The sequence below is a fragment of the Marmota monax genome, unplaced genomic scaffold (assembly GCF_021218885.2).
Source record: "Marmota monax isolate L192 unplaced genomic scaffold, Marmota_monax_Labrador192_F-V1.1 WCK01_AAM20220418_F8-fsc00021, whole genome shotgun sequence".
NCBI lineage: Eukaryota > Metazoa > Chordata > Mammalia > Rodentia > Sciuridae > Marmota > Marmota monax.
The window spans coordinates 14,184,123-14,197,823 of NW_026695228.1; the positions used below are offsets into that span (position 1 = coordinate 14,184,123).

Here is a 13,701-nt window from a genome sequence, read left to right on the forward strand (position 1 = left end):
GCTGGGATCCTAGGGCTGGGTTTTTATATATCGCAGTTACTACAAGTATAGCAGTTTTCAGAAATACATGAGTCCCTGGGCAATGCTAACTGCTCTTTCATGTTCTGTCAATCAAAGATGGGGTATAGGTTGTTGCAGAAATCAGGCTGCCCAGTGAATGTTAGAGAATAACCTGCCAATAGGGCAACATCTAGAAAGAAGTCAGATGATGTGATTTGAAAGCAAATGAACTGGTTATCCATAATCATTACCACCTCTTGAGGGGCTAGTTCAGGTATGGTAGAAGAGCAGGGGTGCAGACAAACTGGATAAATTTGTACTTGATTCTATGTCTTACTAGATTTGGTCTATTCTCAGTTATGCTAAGAAAATATACTGTACATGTTAGCTTTTCACTTCTTTTCCTACAAACATATTTACTGAATCCTTTCTCTATACTAGGTCCCAAAGTGAAGCAAATAGATATGGCCCTTGCCTTCAAAGGACTTACAGTCTAGTGGGGGGAGGAAGACATATACAAGTGATTTTGCTACCGCGTCATTTCAACTTATTATAACCTGTATTAGTTATAGTTTATAATGATTGCCATGTGAGAATTCGAAATTCCTCCTGAAATTATCAATTATGTGCACAACTTTGCATATGTCTGGGTCTAGGCATTTTTATGGGCAGAGAGTCTAGAATCATCAGTTTCTCAAAGTAGACTAAGGATATCTTTCTTTTACATACAGTTCACTATGATTCTCCTACAATGTGTCCACTCTGCAATCCATTATCAACTATAGGCAAAACATTAATTGGAAAATTCCAAAAGTAAATAATTCATAAATTTCAAACTGCATGCCATTCTGAGGGTTCTCTGGACACCAACACTATAATACCACTACAATTGATCTGATAACTGAAATAGCTAATAATTGACTAACAGGTGGGGTAGGATATACATGTGGATACACTGGACAAAGGGATGATTCATGATCTTACATGGAGCTAGACTGGGAAATTTCATTACACTACTCAGAACAACATCCTGGGGATTCACAGGGAAAGTCAATAGTAGCCTGTGTCATTCACCTTACTTCATCTTGGCACACAGGCACTGTATCATCACACATTTTTTTAAAAAGAGAAAGGGCGAGTACAGTATAATAAGATATTTTGAGAGAGAGAGCGAGCGCAACCACATTCGCATAACTTTTACAATATGTTTTAATTGCTCTGTTTTATTATTAGTTGCTATTGTTCATTTTTTATTGTGCTTAGTTTATATACTAAACTTTATCAAAGGTATGCATGTATAAGAAAAAAACAGTACAGATGCTCCATGATTTACGATGGAGTTACATTCAGATAAACTCGTCGTAATTTGAAAGTATCTTAAGATGAAATGCCTTTAATACACCGAACCTACCAAACATTACAGAAAGCAACACAGCTCAACAAACATCTTGAGAGACTATCACTAGCATATTGCTAGCCTGGGAAAGGATCAGAATTCAAAGTACAATTTCTACTGAATGCATATAACTCTCAAACCACAGTAAAGTCAAAAAATTCCAAGTCAAGTCATCATAATTGGGGGGCATCCATATACGCAGTTTACCCAGAGTTTTAGGCATCCATTGGCAGTCTTGGAATTTATCTTCCACAGACAAGGGAGATAGACTGTGATTCATAAACTATGGATTGATAGGTTTCATATTCTGTTAAGGATAGATAAGTAGTTTATTTTCATAGAACCATATGTGGAAAGAACCTCAAAAACTAGCAAGTTCACTCTTCTGTCTGTAAGCCAAAAGCCTCAAAAATTATCCAAGTAAGATGAAAATTGAAAGTCTGTTTATTTTTTCCCCACAGGAAAGCAATTCCAGCACCTCATCCTGTAACCTATTATATTTTTAAACAACCACTGTAAAATTTATCTTTGATCTAGATGTGTTCTACTTTAGGTCCTCCATGGCCTTATTACTATTTTTCTTCACTTTATATACAGCTATAAACGTTTGTTAATCTTTCCCACAAAAGATACATGGCAATGTTCTTGTCACAGGCCATTTTTAAATCTAATGGCTCCAGTAATAAATGTGGATATACACAATACAGCTCACATACATTAGGCAGACGCCTGGCCAATAAACAAGAACCTAAGTATGATCAAGTTACTTGTTACAGAGGCACTGTCTCACAGAGCTGGGAAAAATATCTCAGAGAATGATTTTTATCCTTGGGTAATTACCTACTCTGGATGCCAGGGCTGCATCGCCATGAGACACCTGTTATCTAAGATGAACAGTGTAAGAGGCTGCTCCAGGAGAACTCCAGGGAAAATCAGGATGATCTATAGCAATTGACACTCTTCAAGCAAACCTGACTACATACTTTTACATATGTAAATGTTCACAGTAAATAATCAGAAGAAAAACTGGAAAAAGAGAGTTGATAAGAGGAGCCTTTGGGAAGAATCTGTAAACACCAGTGGGGGGAGTCCACAAAAAAAGTTCCAGAATCTGCTGAGTAAAGATCCTGAGCTAAGCAGAGGGGTCCTGTCTCAGGCCAGCTGGGTGGAGAGAGATAGGAGGAGGAGGAGTACTAAATGAAGGAAAGACTAGCCATCAAAAAAAAAAAAAAAAAAAAAAGCAGAGGATTAGGGTAGATTCACATATAGGATAACATGTGATTGAATGAAAATTTTCACAGAAATGACACTCAACTGCCAAAGTGAGAAAAGAAAGCAATTCGCTTATGAAATGCAGCCAGGACCCTGCTAGATACCTTCCCATGTACCACCTTGTTTAATCTTCCCAGGTGAGAATCAAAGGTGCCTCATCCAAGATCATACAAGCTGGCTGGCAGTAGAGCCAGGCACTGAGTTTTTGATTTCTGACTCCAAGTCCAGGGTGCCTCCACTTACCTGGCAACCTCGAGCCTAGAATCACATTCCAATTTAAGTAATTGGGGGATAAAACTGTATGGAAATGGGCTTCATGAATTTCAGGAACTAGCTGTAGTACAAACCAATAAAAGTTGTCACATAATCCTAATTTAATCCTGAACCAAATGAAATGCCACTTTTGTAAAGCCCCAGTGGCCAGATACTGGCATTTTTATGTAATTCAATGTATCACAAAGGCATTTAAAAGAAAGAAAAAAGCCATTAGCCCCAAAGGTAGAACCCAAAGTTGTGCTTCAATCTTACAAAAGGCAGGAAAAGGATGGGGGAAGAATACATAAAGCATATTAAATATTTAAATGAAAAATCCTAAAATATCAACACAAAAGACCATGTCACGTGTTCTAAGCTGACCTCCTTCCTTTATCACAGGAACTCCGAAAGTCAGCCTTCAGGTAAAACCTTCTGATTTTGAACATGGCAGATGCATATCACCCTGTTTAACACACCTTTGCTGCCGGCAGACAATCACCTGTCCGCTCAAAGTTCCTGGTTTTCTGCCCTTCAATGACCTCAGAATCAATAGAAAACTCCCCCAAGCAGCACCTAGGCCCCTGAAGCATCAAGTCTGCATTGTAAGCTTCAGTCTCTACTTTTAACACTCCAAGAATTTTTCATCATGGCCTGTTCTGGTTGTTAAAATTCAATTACCTGGGATAGACACCTGTTCAACAAACAATTCTGAAAGATGCAAATTCCTCCATGACAGGAGATGAGACTGCCTACTCCCTTTTGAGATTTAAGTTTAATCACTCAAACTCGGCAATGAGCCATGTAACAGGGCAGTTATTACAAGTATAGTCAGAGTCAAGCTCATCAGCTACTGGGTGAGGCTGTTCCCTGCATTTTGAAAGCACATCTTAATCATTTATATTTCCCAATTAACTCTAAGGAATTGGATATGACTACGTAAAATAGAAGTGTTAAGATAACTTTTATCCTTCCTAAACAAAAAATGATTTATTAAGTCTACAAGCACTTTTCCTCATTCATGTATTTCTCATTGTCTTCCGGACAAAACGCAAAAGTAGCCTCATTCAGAATCTCTCCCTAAACTATGCAAATTGCATCTGGAGATGACTCCTAACTAAGGGCATTTTTCAAAACTTAAAAAAAAAATGCAGAATGGATTTCTAATCCAGTAGATTATGTTTCAATGAGAGTATTTCCAAGAGTTGTACGAGTTGGAAGTTAATCCATAGGACAACTAGAATTGTAGTGGGGAAAACGTGGGCTTTGAGATCAGACATCTAGCCCTATTATTCTGTATTATATATTATGTAAGCTTTAGGGTTCTTATTTGTAAGGTGAGGATGGGCCCTTCATCATAAACAAGGAAGGACTAAATGAGGCCAAAGGTAAAGCACTGAGAGCAGAACCTAGCTCACTGAAGGACAGGATACCATGTGGCAAATATGAAATCACTTTCATAGGAGATTTATTTGTTCAGTACTTACTATGTGTCAGATACTGTTCACTTAATCCCCATAATATCCTCATTGTCTAGTTAGTATTATTAACCCCATTTTAAAGGTGAGGAAACTATGGAATCCATAAATTAAATAACAAGTATTGCTATTTAATATTTGCCCAATGTGACAATTGGTAAGTGGCAAAGCCAGGTGGCACTTGTGCCCAGAAGTTCCATGCAATACTGGCTTTCCTTGCTGCTATTATTGTTTCACTTTTACTTACTTCTTGTATTTTATCTTCCATGTCATTTTGAATTTGTGATTGCATGGAATGTAGATAACAAAAGAAAGTTTCATTTGATAAAGGGTGACTGAATGTACTTTTTACATAAAAAGACTTTGGAGTTAATTGGTAAAAAAAAAATAAAGCTAAAATTAATTTAATTAAAGTTATTCCAGGGAACAACAATTTGACTTAAAAACATTGGGAAATTTTATAGGCACTGAAATGATATGTTTAAAAGTTTTTAAAAAAGTAACTCAATTTACTTTTAATATATTCATTTTATGAAGGAAGTTCAGATTACAAAAATATAATAATATAAATATTGGGAAATAAACACATGAAAAGATGCTCAATACTATTCATCATTACTGAAATGCAATTTGAAATCACAATGAGGCATTACCACACTATTTTAAGATGGTCAAATATTTAAAATATATTTTTTTTAAAAAAAGAACTGATAATATCTGGGACAAGAGCTCTCATCCATTGCTGGAAGGACATAAAAGCCACTTGACTTTGGAGAATGTTAGATTTCCTAACAGTGGGTCATCTTACTTTCTGGAGTGAGCTCAATTTGATCACTGTGCCAGAAATTCATTGCTTGCCATTGGTTCCATATGTATCCTTCAGTACATGTTCTGTGATGATGGGCAGATTTCCTTAAAGCCTCCCTCCTTCAGAGTAAGACTGTTACTTTCCTCCATAGAGGGCATTTAAGGCACATTATAGGAGTCAGGGGTTCTCTTGCTGGTTCTGGTGACTACACCACTAATAAGTGTGGGTGTAATGGCATTGGTCATGGGCTGCCTACACGATGTGCCCAGGACTCAAAGTCCCTCAAGGATCCCCAGTCCTAGCCAAGGTTATTATCCTATTGCCTTCCCAACAAGGATACTGTGCACTCCAAGCTTCCCCACATTCACTAGCACCCTAATTCCTTCTGTCTGCCTGCATCCTACAAAGGTGCCACTCTCTGTGGACCTTCCTACAGGCACTGAGCACTCCAAGTCTTCTGCCCACAGTGACACCTGCCCTCATCTGCATGCCCGCCCCTGGCTCTGATTCTCCTGATCCCTGGGGGGTTGTCTTCTGCTCTCTTGTGGACTGTGGGCAGCTCTGGGTTTTGCAACCCAACAGACTTCTCCACTGTATTGTGGGCTGCACCCTGCTCTCTCGATTGAAGTCTGATCTATGCCTTTCAAGTTTGCCCTTTCACCTCAGTTTTAGGGTACCTCTTTTAAAATCTTAGAGGTATTCTATCATAGCTTAATAATTCTTCATATTAAATTTTTTCTGTTTAAATCATTGTGTGCTTTCTGTATCCTGATTAGGCTCAGAATGACATAATAACAACATTTTATTCCTGTACTTATGGGTAGTATTTACTAATAGTGCATTTTACATTATTTTTATTTTTCCTTCTAATTTTATTATATTTTGGGGTAAAGATTTTAGCCTATACAATTACTACATACTGGAATTTATTGATACTCTTAACACAATACTTGGTCAACTTTGAAAAGATGCTTCCCAGAAAATAAAGATGGTATAGTCTCTATTTTCAGAGTATGGAGATGAATATTTTCCTATTAGATCAATCTTACTAAAGTACTCATATTGTCTATAGCAGCTTCCAACAAACGTCTAAAGAGCTAGAGAGTAATTAATATAGATTTATGGGATATAAGGTTTCTGTTATAACTATTCTGTTACAACTCTGCCATTAGGAGGCAAAGCAGCCATAAACAATGTGTAAATGAATTGTGTAGCTGTGTTCCAATAAAACTTTATTTACAAAAACAGAGTGTAGAACAGACTTAACCCACAGGCCAATCCCTACTCTGTCAGGCAATGAAAAACATATGTTCAATATTTCAATACAAATGGATTCCTCCCTATATGTTTTTAGTTCTTCTCATTTTATACCATTCCACGCATTTGATACAAAAAGGTTCATAGCAGTTATATCTTCTTATGGACTTTATTCTTTATAGAACCCCTCTTTTCCTGTTAAAGGGGATTTTTTTTTTTTGCATTATACCTTGTATCTAAGATAGGGAAACACTTAGAAAGAACAATATAAAGACCAAATATAAGTTTCAATAAGTCCATTAAGAATAAATGAGTTCAACTGGAATAAACTCACCTATTACAAGGAAAAAAAAAATCTCAGACTAGGGCAAACACTGAAACCGTATCTATAAAACATACATGTGAAATAGAGTGCACTCAAAGTTTCCCTTCAGTCTTTCTTAAACTATTTTTAACCTTTTTGTTATAAATGTAGGTATTATCTTATATCACATATTGTGTCCATTTACTTATCTTCAATAGGGCATTTTTACATCTTTTATACATCCTTCAAGCTGTGTAGTTTATTAGTTTTCCCTGTCTGTTCACAGAAGCCTGCTTTGTTTCCTTCCTTTTTCTGTGAGAGCACAGGATTCAGCCCTGATGTTCCCTGATGTAGCAATTTTGCTGCTGTCCTGTAACTTCCGCAACATTCTATACCAAAGATCTGTCTAGTTCCCTGGGTTTTGTGTCCTTCCCTCACTTCATTGTAAGTCTATGGGCCACATTTTTGGTGACTGCTCTATCCCTTATATCATTTAATATAAAACAGTAGTGATTTTTTCCCTTTTTAAAATTTCCCTTAGTTGAAACAAACTTTTACTCATTGAATACAACTAAGTCTGCAGAATTATTCATCGAAACTGCATCTGTCCTCCTTGAAGCCACAGGGCAGGAAAACCCAAATCCAGCAGTTTTTCCAGCACTCAGAGCTGCCTGCCTCTGTGAAGGGTGGCAGCCATAGAGATGCATTTCCTTGGGTTGTCTGTGCTGTCATCCTTGGAGCCACAAGGCTGCCTCCACTCTTCAGGAGTTTTTATGGAATTTCATCCACAGGCCCTCTGGCTGGCTGCTCTGTTGAAGGGCAAGTACTGTATGTTGGGTCCTCTTTGTTCAAAACTGTTCAGTGATCCAAATTCTGAGTTTCTATTGGGCTCTTTTCATATCTTCAGTGGTCTTGTGTAGTCTCACCCATTTTTATTTAATTTCACCTATTTTAATTGTTCCATTTTTGTTGGGGTTGAAAAAGAAGGTGCCCCAGGTCTATGTCTGTGTTTTCAAGTTTCTGGAAAGTCCTGCAAGCCAAGTGTAATTCCAAAATCTCCTTTGGAAAGGGAGTTGATTTCCATAATGATTTACTCTTCCTTCTTGGAATTCATTTGTTCAATTCTTTTAAACCTCACATTAAGAAAGTAATTAGATTTGAGAGTCTGCCTTACTTAAATATCTATTTAAACAAATGATAAGCTTCTTGGTTTTAAACCATAAATTCAGTATTTCCAGAGCAAAAAAAAAAAAAAAAAAAAACCTTTCAAAGTTCTTTTGGTTCCAGTTTTGAAGGGGATTAAAATAGCATAGAAACTCAAAAGTTCATGAAATTCAAATAAAATTACTTCAACCTCAGCAATATTCTGAAAGACACATAAACAGGTGAGCTCTTACCAGTGGAATAAGCAGGCTAATGAGGTCTGTCAGTGGTTTGCAGAGCACTAGCAGGTCTTCGGCAGCCTGAGTGTCCCCTCCTAAACCAGACTTCTGGGCCTAGAAGAGTGGGAAGATAAATAAAAATGGGTCTTGGTGATTAGTCAGCTTAGCTATAGGAGACAGATCCACTCGGATTAGCAGACGTAAGGATCTGGAGAAGCATTCTGCCTGGGTCCCTGACACAGGACATAGAGGCCCCAGAAGAGATATAACACGACAAACAGTGCACATGCTGCCACTGCCACCAGTTCAGGATACAGAGGCAGACCAGTGAGCCCACAGATAAAGAAATAACAAGAACTGCTGCTGGAGGAAGGACGGTGACACTCTACATGCTGAAGAGGATAAGCACTTTATCTTTCCTACTTCCCTGAGATGACGTGCTTTAGCCCCATTTCTTAGGTGAGAAGACTGAAGTTTAGAGAAACTGTCATTTGTCTAAAGTCCCACAGATAATGGGTGACAAAGCTATTTGATTCCAACTCATGTTTACTAATCTTCTGAGAATTTTTATGCGATATATATATGTATATATATACATATGTATAAAATTAATTTTTCTATGTTTTCATTGCATGCATGCATACACCTACAGAGAGAACACCTTCTAGAATATTTACCACTGAATGAATAGGCTTCATATACTGATCTACATTTCTTATGACATATAAGCTTAAACTACCTGAGAAAAAGTAAAAACCATTCACTCATTTCTTAAAGTGCATCATCTCCCAGGAGTTTTATAGAACTGTCATATTCCAAAGGACATTTCTATAATAGAGATGAATTGTTTTATATTGAAAAGTAACATTGATATTTATTGTGTTTGCCATAGGATGTATATATTTCATTCATACTTTTTCTCTCTGATTTTACTTTTATTCAGAAAAAACAAACCACTTTTAGATGACTTTTGCCTGAACTCAAGGAGCAGGCTGCCCAGCCTTGGATCATTAACCTGGACTCCAAGATCTTTCTCATGAATGCCAAGTTTGCTTCTGCACTTCAGACCTGTGAACAGAATTTCAGATGCCTGCCTTTTTTTTTTTTGGTTCAAAATGACTTGATTTAAAATGAGATACTTGTCTTTTAGTGATATACACCTCTCTACAGTTATGGGGAACAATAGTGATCATTAATTTGGAAGCTTGGAGCTTCCCTCTTACCTACCTCACTATTGGAAAGGCAGAGCTTCCTCCCAGAAAATAAATGTGTTGCACTGTCCTAGTGGCCTGAACCTTCTTGAATCTTGGCCGTTGGTCCTGTGCCTTCTTAAGCATTGTCTGACATGGAATATTGGCCTTATCAGACTAAACATTTAACATGTCTTCCATTAAAGTAAATTGATTCCCTCTTGGTAAGGCTAAGGCTGTGTTGCAAATCAGGACCTAGGCAACAGCAAGGGGCATGGTGTCCCTGCTTCCTTTCCAAACCTCATAAGCAAGCAGATGGAGCAAAGGAGCAAGCCCACAACGGGGAACTTTTCCACCAGGATGTTTGGTAGTGCTCTGGATCCTCCAAGATCTGCACAGTTGTTTATTACTAGAGCCAAGAAACATCTAGACTCTGCCCAGCAATTGTCATGGGTTCCAGAGACAGAATGTTGCAGCTTTGTAGCACAGAGAATTGCATGACAGGAATGCATTTAGAAATTCAAGTCTCTTCACAAAAGTGTCAGCACACAATGGAATCTCTGTGCAGCAAGGGCTACGTGGAACAGAAAACATAGGTTCCAACAAACAAATGCAGAGGCCCAGGTTTGCTCTCTTCCCAATACGTCTTCACTTCTCAGAATCACGCTTCCTCTAGTGAGCCTTCTGACAACCAGATCTGTGGCTCTTTGGGTGCATCTTGCACAGGGTTCCTGTCTCTACACTGTCAGCCTCTGTGCTCTCCAAACCCCTTTCTAGAACTTACTGTCACTTGTCATTGCTATACAGTAACTTTTCCCATGACTAGCCATCGGATATTCTTGACCTATCTAACTGGTACAGTCCAGGCGAGAGAAGATAGTGGTCTAGGTTAAGGTTTGAGAGGAGTAATTGGATGTTAGATATTTAAGGTAAAATCTATATTATTTGGTGACAGATTATAGGTGGAATATGAAAAATTAAAATTTTAAGATGTACGCCCAGGTTTTTGTTTGCACAGCAGGGTGAGGGTGGCATGACTTGCTGGCAGGGGAATGGGTTTGGAAGACAAATCCTGAGCTCAGTTATGGACTATGGGATAAGGGATGGTCACAATAATTAAGGTGCTGTACATATGTATGGATATCCCTGAGAACTCTGGGTAGAAATAACAAATCTAATAGTTTTAAGATATAAAACCTGGGGATGTCAATATTTACTATTAAATGTTTACTATTAAATAGAAATATAACAGGATATAATGAGATAGAATATAGCCAACTTCCTGGCATAAAAATGTGTGGGACTAATACAGTTTTGTGATATCTACCATTGCTACATGAACCTAGTGCACAGAAGCAAGTGCTCCAAGAGGTCTACTGATAAACACAAAGGGAGGCCATCTGTACAGAATGAGACAGTTTGCTACCCATGCAGTTGCTGGTAGGTTTAAGCACATGCTACAGCACAACTGTCCATGGTGTGGACCAGATCAGTCCAATTCCACACTCATTGTGCTCCCCAGATGCTCTCATGTGCATGCTCTTGATGCACAGATGACCAAGACTCAGTCTTTACTCTCTAGGAATTCACAATTAAATTTAAAAGATAACCAGTTTCCAAACAACTTCACAAAAGACGGTACAAAACTTCTACAATAGAAATAAAAACAAAGTTTGGGTGGCATAATGTGACAGATGACTTCATCATTTGGATGGTGGAATAAATTCTACATGGAGTATGGAATTTTGGATGTTGGGGATTTCACGAGGAAAGGCAAGGGAGTAACAAGAATCAGGATCCACCTAGAAGATGGTGATGGGAATGCTTGGTTTGGGTATGGGCAGCATAGAAGCCTGGCAGATGAGACATCATGTGGCTGAACCAAACAAGACCCTGAGTGCCTCCCCAGAGAGTCGTAAATATATGTCATAGATAATGAGGTGTCACTGAAGTTTTCAAAGGAAAGGATATGATCAGGACCATGGGCTACGGCAGAAAAATTTCACCTGCACTCAACAACTGGGCCAGGACAATTCATGGGGAAGAGCTACAAGGGGAAGACCACAGAAGAGTCAAACTGGATAATTCCAAGAGATTCTAAAAATAGAAACTACAGCCTCTCCAATAATAGATAAGCTTTATGTGCATGTGAGACTAAAATGCAGTGACCCTATCTCAGTCTTCTAATGGAGGTTCTGACACTTGCCTACACTCACTACAATACACTTGCAAATTATCAACAGTTGAACAGACAACTAAAGAATAATGTAAAAAGCTTTCCTACACCCACTTCAAAAATGACAGAAAAAAACCTAGGAATGGAAAGTTTGGTAACCTGGGTTATATTACTAAATATTTGCCTTCCTTAGAAAGGCCATCCCCAGCCTCAAAACTGAGTTTGGCCTCTCTACCATTAGTCATTCTGCAGCACCCTGTACCTTTCAATTGTTGCATTTTTCACAATAAAATAAAATGAAAATTGGCTTATTATTTGTGTATTGACCATCTTCCCTACTAAACCGTAAGCTCCCTGACAGCTAACACCCTTCTCTCTTGACCTCTACTTAAATTGTAGGTGCCTAGCCCTATGCTAGGCTCCTAAGTAAAAAATAAATCACCAAACTAATAACTCACAAGCCTGCTAGGAGTTAATCAGCAAATATGAATTAAGGGCCCTCTCACACAGAAGGACACAGAAATGAGGAAGTCATGGTCCACAGTAAGCTCATTATAGACAAGAAATTGAGTACCTTTCTTCTTGTTGCTGTTTATGATACAGCAACCAATTAGTGGCTAACTTCCTGAGCCAAGTATATGTAAGACACTTACATACATAAGTGTCTGAGTTTCACCACAATTCTGCAGAGTAGTTATCATATCTGCTTTACAGATGAGAAAAGCGGTACTCAAACAGGTAAAGTGACTTGTTCAGGCCCACACAGGTGTACTTGGCACTTGAATGGAAGATATTCCAGTTTGCAAGGCCCAACACTTCACCACACCAGTGAATCTCAAGCACATTATTTTCTACCTCTCTATATGTCACACATAACACTCAGAGGGTTAAAATTGGACCAATGCTGAATCTCAGGTAAACTTGGGGGCAGTGATTTTACTCTAGATGGAGATTCTGACACTTGCCTACACTCACTACTCATGGATCAAACCACTCTCTTCCTTGGAAAAGAAAAGTACTTCATAAATCTAACCACTGTTATAATTTACACACTGCCACTCTTCAATTCTACTTTAAAGAAGTTTCTGTATAAAGTAGATAGAGATTTTGAGTGCAGAAGAATCCCTAGTGCGGTGTATTTTGTAAATGGAAAAGGTGACTGATGGTTTTGCAAAGTACTTACAGCTCCGTGTTTCAGGTGGCTATGCCTTTGATGAGCACTCCATTTCTTTCCCCAACTCTTTCCCCTAACTCAGTCTCAAGGACTCTACCTCTTTCAGACTGATGCCAGGTATCATGGAGATCAAAGCCAGAGGTCAAGGCCAAAGCAATATGTGACAGATATTATAAGGAAGGATTCAGAAAGATGATAGCATTAAAAGACAGTGTTAAAGATTATGAAAAAAATTAAAACCAGTGATCTATTGGCACAGTAGCCAATGGAAAAAAAGATAATTAGAAAACATTTGTATTCAGGAATTTTCTTTTAAATACCCCTAAATATATATCTCATCATTTGTGATAAAGGAGAATTTCTATTATCTGGGCTTTTTAACTTCTGATCCTTTTTATTAACCTACAATTTACAAGACATAGTCTTTTATACACTGATATCACCAAGGTATTTATCTCTTGAAGAATTCCATAAAACTACCACTGTAGTTTATATTCTCTGAAGACAGACTCTGTAGAAAAAAGGAAAACCTAGAAAAAAATACAGTAACTCAAGATTCCCAAAGTACTTAAAATGCTTTACTGTTAATTTAAAATGATTATAGATGAGCAAATAAAAACAACAAGATAATAAGAAGGCCATGTTAACTTACTGGCTTTATAATTTGGGTTGAACACTTAGTAACTACCAGATTTGTTCCAAGGATTGTGGAATTATTTATTAAATCATACTCGACAAGCCAAATACTTGACTGGCTTAACAGTGCATAAAAGATACCATATATCATAGTGATAACCCAGGGTCTAGGGATTCATTCTTGGCTCTGCTACTCTGACTCCTGGCAAGGTATCAAAACAGTTCAGTTCAACTTTAGCTCCTGCATATATCTGAGCTAGGATGCTACTATTTGATATACATCTCTTGTAATTTTACCAGGCTTTTAAACACCACAATGAATTCATATTGGCTATATGCCTTTCTCTTGATCTAAGAAATCAGCTGAGTCAGTTGG

General features: G+C 37.9%; 1 protein-coding gene across 5 annotated transcripts in view; it reads right to left on the reverse strand.

Moving 5' to 3' along the window:
- The window catches only part of Ulk4 (unc-51 like kinase 4), a 536,812-nt gene that overhangs the window by 140,598 nt on the left and 382,513 nt on the right, over positions 1 to 13,701 (reverse strand). For all 5 annotated transcript variants that reach the window (XM_046437488.2, XM_046437490.2, XM_046437489.2 and 2 more), the window contains one exon: positions 8,165 to 8,263. In XM_046437488.2, coding sequence (XP_046293444.1) covers positions 8,165 to 8,263 — 99 coding nt within the window. The remainder of the gene's footprint in view (positions 1 to 8,164; positions 8,264 to 13,701) is intronic.